The sequence below is a fragment of the Neopelma chrysocephalum genome, unplaced genomic scaffold, assembly GCF_003984885.1.
Source record: "Neopelma chrysocephalum unplaced genomic scaffold, ASM398488v2 Primary Assembly neopelma1_228, whole genome shotgun sequence".
Classification (NCBI taxonomy): domain Eukaryota; kingdom Metazoa; phylum Chordata; class Aves; order Passeriformes; family Pipridae; genus Neopelma; species Neopelma chrysocephalum.
This window is the reverse complement of record NW_020897890.1, coordinates 113,890-122,278: the sequence shown is the minus strand read 5'-3', so window position 1 is coordinate 122,278 and position 8,389 is coordinate 113,890. Positions and strand designations below refer to the sequence as shown.

The 8,389-nt window shown below is 71.6% G+C and overlaps 1 protein-coding gene across 4 annotated transcripts; it reads left to right on the top strand.

The window, feature by feature from the left end:
• Nucleotides 1-974: 974 nt before the first annotated feature.
• On the top strand, nt 975-8,091 carry PARP10 (poly(ADP-ribose) polymerase family member 10). Of its 4 annotated transcripts, none has more exons than XM_027703460.1 (11): nt 975-1,924; nt 2,351-2,511; nt 3,100-3,342; nt 3,651-3,872; nt 3,968-4,488; nt 4,733-4,945; nt 5,045-5,192; nt 5,298-6,212; nt 6,281-6,411; nt 6,492-6,669; nt 7,238-8,091. In XM_027703460.1, exons 1-11 carry the CDS (start codon nt 1,647-1,649, stop codon nt 7,537-7,539), a joined length of 3,312 nt encoding a protein of 1,103 aa, XP_027559261.1. In that variant the 5' UTR covers nt 975-1,646; the 3' UTR covers nt 7,540-8,091. The 4 variants fall into 4 exon arrangements, with proteins under 4 accessions (XP_027559261.1, XP_027559257.1, XP_027559260.1 ...); XM_027703456.1 differs by having other exon boundaries at nt 978-1,924; nt 6,281-6,417; XM_027703459.1 differs by having other exon boundaries at nt 979-1,924; nt 6,284-6,417.
• The last annotated feature ends 298 nt before the right edge of the window (nt 8,092-8,389 follow it).

The window sequence follows — 8,389 nt, the reverse complement described above, 5'->3', positions numbered from 1 at the left end:
ATGGGGAGTGCGGTGCGGGGGGGGGGTCGGGGGTGTCCGCATCTCGTGTCGGGGGAGGCACAGGGTGCGGGGGCCCGCAGCACAGGGGAGGTGCAGGGGGGTGTTTACATCACGGGGCACGGCGTGCAGGGGGCACGGTGTGCAAGGGTGCTCCCGCATCACGGGTTGCGAGGCGCGCCGGTGGTGCCCGCAGCAGGAATTGCGGGGGGTGCGGGGGTGCCCGCAGCACGGGGTGTAGGGGGTTCCAGGGGTGCCCGCAGCGGGGGCTACGGGGGATGCAGGAGTGCCCGCAGCGCGGGTTTTGTAGGGGTGCCCGCAGCACGGGCTGCGGGAGGCGGAGGCGGGCGGGAGTGCAGGTGCTCTCCCGCATCACGGGTTGCGGGGGTGCCGCCGCCCCCCCCCGCCGGTTCTCCCGGAGCCCCGTAAGCCGCTTTGCCCTGACGCTCGGTAAAGCCCCGGCACGGCCTATTTACGGCAGCAGCGAAGCCTAATCCCCGAGCGCTGCCGCGGGGGAAGGGGGGGCTCCCAGGGGACCCTTCCCCTGCGCCCGCGGGGTCCCCCCTCGGCCGCGCTCCCCCCCCCCCGCCGCGCCCCCCCCCCCCCCCCTTCCACCCCCCGGCCCCCCCCCTCCCTCCCTCCGCTCCCCGCACGGAACCCGCGCGCTGCGTAATGCGGCAGCGCGGGGCGGTGGGGGGGAGACCCGCGCTCGGGGGGCGGCGCCGGGGTCTCCGCGCCCCCTCCCACCGCCCGCCCACCCCCCCGGCAGAGCCCCGGGACCCCCCCGCGCCCCCCGCTCACCGGCCGGGCCGAGCTGCGCGGGGTCCGCTCGCTGCGCGCCGAGGGGCGGGGCCTGGGGAGGGGGCGGGGCCTGGGAGGGGGCGGGGCAGCAGCTGCGCCGGACCTGCCGCTCCCGGCGTAGGCCGGGGGCGGGGCTTGGAGGAGGGCGTGGCAAGCGGGGGCGTGGCCCGCGGGAGGGGCGGGGCCTGGCGGCAGAGCGCCCCCCTGTGGCGGTGGAGCCGCGTCACCCGCTCCGCCGTGTCCCGCGTGGGGCCGGTCCAGGGTCCCCTGGAGACTCCTGAGGCCCGTCACGTGTCCCTCGGTCACGCGTGGGGAGGGTCGGGGGTCCCCCGGTCACGCGTGGGGTCGGTCACGTGTCACCCGGTCACGCGTGGGGTCGGTCACGTATCTCCCGGTCACGCGCGGGGGCCGCTCCGGTGTCCTCCGGTGACCCGTGGGGCCGGTCACGTATCCCTGTGTCACTCTCGGGCACGGTCCCGTGTGCCCATGTCAGCCGTGGGGCGGTTCCCATGTTCCCTGGTCCCGTCTGGGGTCGGTTCCGTGTCCTTGTGTCACGCGTGGGGCCGGTTCTGTCCCCCATGGTCGCGTCTGGGGCCAGTTCCCTGTCCCGCGGTCGCGTGCAGGTGATGGTCACGTGTCCTCTGTCACGCGTGGGGGCGGCTCTGGTAATATCTGGGGCTGGTTCTGCGTCCCCATGTCATCTGTGGGGCCGGTCCCGTATCCCCCTGTCCCGCGTGGGACTGTTCCCGTGTTCCCAGGGCACGCACGGGGGTGGTCTCGTGTCCCCCTGTCGCGCGAGGGATGGTCTTGTGTCCCCCGGTCACGCGTGGGGCCGCTAACGTGTCACCATGTTATACTCGGGGCCGGTCCCGTGTCCCCCAGTCACGCGTGGGGCCGGTTCCATGTTCCCCCCGTCACGCATCGGACAAGTCCAGTGTCCCGTTATGACGCGCGGGGCCGGTCCCGCGCCCGCTGGTCAAGCGCGGGGGACGGCCACGTGTCCCCGCGTCCCGCGTGGGTCCGGCCCCGTGTCCCCACCCCGTTCCCGCCCCCCGCCCTTCCCCTTCCCCTTTCCCGCCCCGTTTCAGTTTCGTTTCGCTGCCGGGGCGGAGCCGCGCGAGGTCCGGTGCGTGGGGCCCCGGGGGCGTGGGGAGGGTCCCTGCCCTCGGAGAGTTGGGGGGTCCCACCCGAGACCGTGAGGGGTGTCCGGGGCTATGAGGGGGGCTCCGCCCGGGGGGTGCAGGGCTGGGGGTGTCCTCGGTACGGAGGTGCAGGGAGGGGATGCGGATGTGGGGTTTGGGGAGGGGTTGGGGTCACGCGTGGGTGCGGGGGGTGTCCTTGGTCCGGGGGGGTCACACCGGTGCTGGGGGGGAGCAGGAACAGGGTGGGTAGAGGAGCCGAAGGGGGATTCCATCTCACCCCCCCGGTGTGAGGGTGTCCCAGGATGGTGGGAGGGGGGTGCTGGAGGTGCAGGGGGTCCCCCCAGTGTGCGGGTGCCCCGAGACAGGGGTGCTGGCACTGGGGAGCTCCCCCCAACGTGTGGGTGCCCCAGGATGGCGCGAGGGGTGCTGGAGGTGCAGGGGGTCCCCCCTGACACCCCAGAGGAGCTGCTGGTCCTGTACTTCGAGAGCCAGCGGCGCTCGGGGGGTGGCCCCGTGCAGAGCTGCCAGCGCCTCGGGCCCCTCTTCTTCCTCACCTTCGAGGACCCCCAGGGTAAGTGTGGGGAGGGTCCCGGTTCGAACCGGGAGCGCTCGGATGGGGTGTGGGGAGTCGGTACCAACTGGGAGCACTGGGATGGGATGTGAGGGGTCACAATCCCAACTGGGAGCACTGGGATGGGGCGTGTGGGTGTCACAGTTCCAAGTGGGAGCACTGGGATGGGGTGGGGGGTTCCAGACCCAATTGGAAGCACTGGGATGGGCTGTGGGGGATTCGCAGTCCCAACTGAGAGCTCTGGGATGGGGTCTGTGAGGGGTCCCAGTCCCAGCTGGGAGCACTGGAATTGGGGTGTTTGGCAGTCCCAGTCCCAGCTGGCAGCACTGAGATGGGGTGTGGGGGATTTCAGCCCCGCTGGGAGCACTGGGATTGTGTTTGGGGGTCCCAGCCCCAGTGGGAGCACTGGGATTGTGTTTGGTGGTCCCAGCCCAACTGGGGGCACTGGGATGGGATTTGGGGGGGGGTCTCAGTCCCACTGGGAGCACTGGTGAGCAGTGCTGTGTCCCCAGGCTCTGGGAGGTGGGGGGTGCTGGGTGGGCTCCAGGGATGCCCCCCCACCCCAGTGACCCCCCCGTTCCCTCCCAGATGCAGAGAACGTGCTGACCCATGGCAGCCACCAGCTGGGGGGGGCCGAGCTGGGGGTGTGCCCGGCCCCCCCCTGGGACCCCACCCGCCTGCTGCTGCGTGGCCTCGACCCCAGGACCCCTCCCGAGCACCTGGACCTCCTCCTGGAGACCCTGCTGGGGGTCTCCCCCGACGCCGTCACCCTGTGCCGGGGCCCCGCACCCGACTGGGGGCTGCTGCACCTGCGGGACCCCCTCACCCCCCCGGGGGGGGCCGGGGACCATGGGGGGGGGGGGTAATGGGGTGGGCATGCCGGGGGTGGGGGCACGGAGGGCCAAGGTGACAGGGGGGGGTTGCCAGAGGGTGGGGGGCAACAGGGTGGGGATGCCAGGAGGGTGGGGATGCAACGGGGTGGGAGTACTGGCAGGCAGGGGAGGGCGACGGGCTGGGGATCTGAGAGCACCGGGGTGGTATTTTAGGGTGTGGGGTCTGCGGGGGGCACCCGGATGCTGCCGTGGGGGCGGTGGCAGCACCGTGGGGTCCCCTGGTGCCAGCGCCGCCCGTGCCGCACGCAGAGCTGGCGTCGGCGGAGCAGCGGGCGCAGCGCCGGGGGCTGGCGCTGCTGCGGGTGCCACAGACCCCCGCGGTGCTGGTGCGGGCGGCGGGGCCGGCGCCGAGCCGGGACCTGCTTGAGCTCTACTTCGAGAACCGGCGCAGCGGCGGCGGCTCCGTGCGGGAGGTGCGGCTGCTGCCGGGCGGGCGCGGGGCCATCGTCACCTTCCAGGAGCCGGCAGGTGAGCCGGCAGGGACCCCCCCCATGCTGGTGCCAGGGGAGACAGGGGGCCTGGCTGGACCATCTGTCCGTCCTGATCTGTCCGTCCCCCTGCAGCCGCGGAGCGGGTGCTGCAGAGGCCGCACCGGCTGCAGGATGCGGTGCTGGAGCTCACCCCCCATTACCCCTTCCTGGAGCCGCTGGAGGGGGACAGAGACCCTCGCCTGGACGTGGCCCCCCACCCCCTGGACGCAGCCCCCCCTCTGGACACAGCCCCTCTAGTGGACACGGATTCCCTGCCGGACACAGCCCCTGCACCGGACACGGCCCCCGCAGTCCCAGAGCTGGCGGCACCGGAGGAGCCGCGGGCATCACATCCAGTGCCAGCGCAGCCATCGGCCGCCTTCCCCAGCGGGGACAAGGACACAGAGGGGCTCGAGGCCGTGACCAACCAGGGCCAGTGCCTGGAGCGGGTGTCAGTGGTGGCCCCAGAGTCGGTGTTGGTGCAGGATGAGGTGCTGGTGCCAGCGGAGCCGGGAGCACTGCAGTACCTGCAGCGGCACTACCAGGACCTGCTGGGCAGCATCCCTGAGGTGTCCCTGCTGCCTCTGGAGGGAGGGGACGTCGCTGGGTTCCGGGTGAGCTGCGAGCAGGGATCTGGACAGGGGTATGGGCAAGTGTGGGCAGGGGTGCGGGTGTGGCGTGGGCAGGGCCCTGTGCTGTGCTCCCACCTCCCCGTGCTCGTGGCACATTCTGGCAGTGGCTGCTGGCCCCGTGGTGATAACTGTACTGCCTGCACTGCTGGCTGGTGGGTGGGGAGCCAGCCAGGTGCCAGTGCCCAGGTGCTGACACCCCCACCCCCTTCTGATCCCCTCCCGACAGGTGAGTGGGGAGCTGGGCCGGTGCCAGGCAGCAGCGGATTTCCTCCAGAGCCTGCTGGGCTCCGTGGCCTCGCACCCCGTGGCGCTGCACTTCCCCGGCGTCGCCCGCTTCCTGCGGGACCTGGACGGGCAGAGCCTCCTCCAGCAGCTGGAGAACCGCTTCCAGTGTGTCATCCACCTGGACGGCGTCCCCTGGAGACCCCCAGACCCGCAGGTGCGGCCTCGTGGGGAGGGGGCTGGCAGGCGGGTGCCGTCGTGCCGGTCCCTGCTGTGCCAGAGCAGCGCCGGTGACGCCGTCCCTCGGTCCCCAAAGCAGGAGCTGGAGGAGCTGCTGCCCCTGAGCCGCCACTGGGACCCCCAGCCCTCAGCGCCACACCCCTGGCACCGGGACCTGCCCGAGGGCGATGATGATGCTGCTGCTGATGATGATGGTGACAGAGATGGCTTTCACTCCAGCATAGGTGAGGGACTCTCTCGGCGCCATGGTGGGGCTCGGGGGCCGTGGATGCTGGTTCTTGCCCAGGCCGTGGTGGGGTCTCATGGTTGACGTCCTGCTGCTCCCACAGAGGAGATCAGGGAGCTGCTGGCAGCGCTGCGCCCCGGCGAGGCCGACGACCAGGGGGACCCCAAGGTGTGGCCTGACGCCGTCCTCGGCACCGAGTGGGACCCTGATGCTGAGCTCCCCGCCACGGCCGATGGGAAGGGTGCCGGGGAGCCGCTGCTGGGCACTGGGGAGGAGGAGGAGGAGGAGGAGGCGCAGATGGCTCTGGCCATCCAGTATTCCATGGAAAACACGAGGCGTGAGGACGAGGAGCTGGCGCGCGCCACCGCCCTCTCCCTGCGCTCCTACTGCCGGGAGCGGGAGCAGGCGGAGGAGGACGCCGTGCTGCTGGCCGCGCTGGAGGCCTCGCTGGAGGAGGCGCTGGCGGCGGCGGACACGGCGCGGGCGACGGTGTTCTGCTCCTTCGAGCGGGACGCCTCGGAGGTGCGGCGGGAGCTGGAGCGGGCGCTGGCGGGGCGGCTGCTGGCGCGGGAGGTGGAGAGCGAGCGGCTGCGGGCGCTGCCGGCCGCCGGCCACCGCGTGCTGGCCCTGCTGCAGCGCCGGCACGCCGTGCACCTCAGCCTGAGCGGCGGCACCGCCACCCTGCACGGCTTCGCCCGGTACACGGCCCCCGCCGCCCGCGATCTCGCCGCGCTGCTGCAGCGCCGGACGCTGCCGGAGCTCGGTGCCACCGCTGTCACCGCTGCCGCACACTGGGTGCGCTGGGACCCCTCCGGCACCGTGGTCCCCTACGCCCCTGAGGAAGCGGCGCTGCTGGAGCAGGCCTGGCTGCGCCGGGAGCGCCGGGTGGACCTGGTGCTGGACGGGCGGCCCTTCACCGTGGACTTGGAGCGCATGGAGGAGTACGACATCGGCAGCGCCCGCGCCGTGCCGATCTGCCGCAGCCAGCCCCCGGCCGAGAGTGCCCGCTGCCTGCTCGGTACGTGCTGGTGCTGCAGGGCCGGCCCTGTCCTGTGCTGCGCCCGTGCTCACCGTGGCTGTGCCCAGCAGGGCCGGAGGTGCCAGGGCTGGAGGAGGAGGTGCGGCTGATGCCACTGGCCGAGGACTCGGAGGAGTTCACCGACACCGTTCACCATTTCTACGGGACGCTGGAGGAGCTGCACAGCCGGATCAGCATCGTGCAGGTGGGTCTGGGGGCACCGGGCCCCTGGGGGTGCCCCCGTGGCAGGGCAATGACGCTGCGGTGGGTGCCCGGCAGGTGCAGAAGCTGATCCACCCGCTGCTATACAAGCAGTACCAGCTGAAGAAGGGCAGCGTGGAGCGGGCGTGTGCCGCCGGCACCGCCGCGGAGCGCGTCCTCTTCCACGGCACCACCAAGGCCTCCAGCCGTGAGATCTGCCTGCACGGCTTCAACCGCAGCTTCTGCGGCAAGAACGGTGAGTGCCGGGCAGGTGGGGGATGACGATGTGGGCACAGTGCCCTTGGCGTGGGAACAGGGCGCCAAAGGGGACCATCAGCATGGGAACGGGATGCTGATGTGGCTGTGGTGGTGTCGGCATGGGAACGGGGCACCAAGTTGGAAACGGTGCCATCAGCATGAGAACAGGGCGCCAAGGGGGGCACAGTGCCGTTGGCATGAGAACAGAGTGCCAGTGTGGGCATGGTGCTGACGGCATGGGAACAGGGCACAGGCACCATTGGCACGGGAATGGAGCGCTGATCCAGGTGTGGTGACATCGGTGTGGGAATGGGACACAGCATGAAAACAGGGCGACAATGGGGGCACGGTGCCACTGGCATGGGAACAGAGTGCCGAGGCGGGCACGGTGCCACTGGCGCGGGAACGGGGTGACCGTGGGGGCGCGGTGCCACCGGCACGGGAATTGGAATGCAGGGCCGAAGCGGGCACGGTGCCACCGGTGCTGAACCGGGGGGTGCCGCTCCCTGCCCGGCACTGCCGGGGCCCGGCCCCGGTGCCCCCCAGGCTGAGCCCCGTCCCCGCAGCCACCCTGTACGGCCGCGGCGTGTACTTCGCGGCGCGCGCGGCCGTCTCGGCGCGGGACCAGTACTCGCCGCCCAGCGCCGACGGCACCAAGTTCGTCTTCGTGGCCAAGGTGCTGACCGGGATGTTCGCGGCCGGGCGGCGGGGCCTGCGGGCACCCCCCCTGCGGGAGGGGGCCGAGGGCCCCCAGCGCTACCACAGCGTCGTGGACGACCCCCGGCAGCCCGACATCTTCGTCATCTTCAACGACACCCAGGCCTACCCCCAGTACCTGATCACCTGCCGCCGCAGGGACCCTCTCTGACCTCCCTGAGCCCCCCCAGTACTGTCCTTGCCGTGGGGGCACCCCCTGAGCACCCCGGCTCTGCCAGAGGGGCCCTTTTTGACCCCTCTGAGCCCCCCGGCACTGTCTCTGCTGTGGGGGCACCTCTTGAGCCCCCCCGACACCAGCTCTGCCACAGGGGCCCCCTTTGACCCTCCTGGCACTGTCCTCGCAGTGGGAGCACCCCTCGAGCCCCCTGGCAGTGGCTCTGCCAAGGGGGTACCTCCTGAGCTGCCCGGCTCCAGCTCAGCCATGTGGTCCCCCCTTGACCCTCCAGAGCCCCCTGGCACCAGGGCCACCACAGGGGTTACAGTGTCCACCCCCACCCCAGGTGCTTGAGGAGTCGCTGCCGTGGGGGCTCAGGGTGCAGGGGGGTTCCTGCCCTGCTCAGGAGACTCGGAGTGGGGGGGTCTCCACCTGGGCACATTCCTGGGTGCCCTTATGCCAGGGCAGGAGCCCGACAGGAGGACTTGGGATCACCAGTGTGACGCCAGTGAAATTGGGAATAAAACTGCAAATAAAAGTGGGAATAAATTTTACGTAGCTGGGATTGAGAGGAGACTGTGTGTGGGGGTCCCAGTCCTGGCTGGGAGCACTGGGCTGGGGGAGGTTATCGATCCCAACTAGGAGCACTGGGATTGGAGTGAGTGGGGTCCCAGTCTCAGCTGGGAGCACCAGGAATTGGGGCTGTGTGGGGATTCTGTGTCCCCCCCATGGGGTGGCTGGGCCAGGCGGTGACTCTGGGCCACCCCGGTGCCTCCTGCATCCCTGCCTGCTTCCTGCTCCCAGCATCCTGCCTGCTCCCTTCCTGCATCCTGCCTCTTCCCTGCCT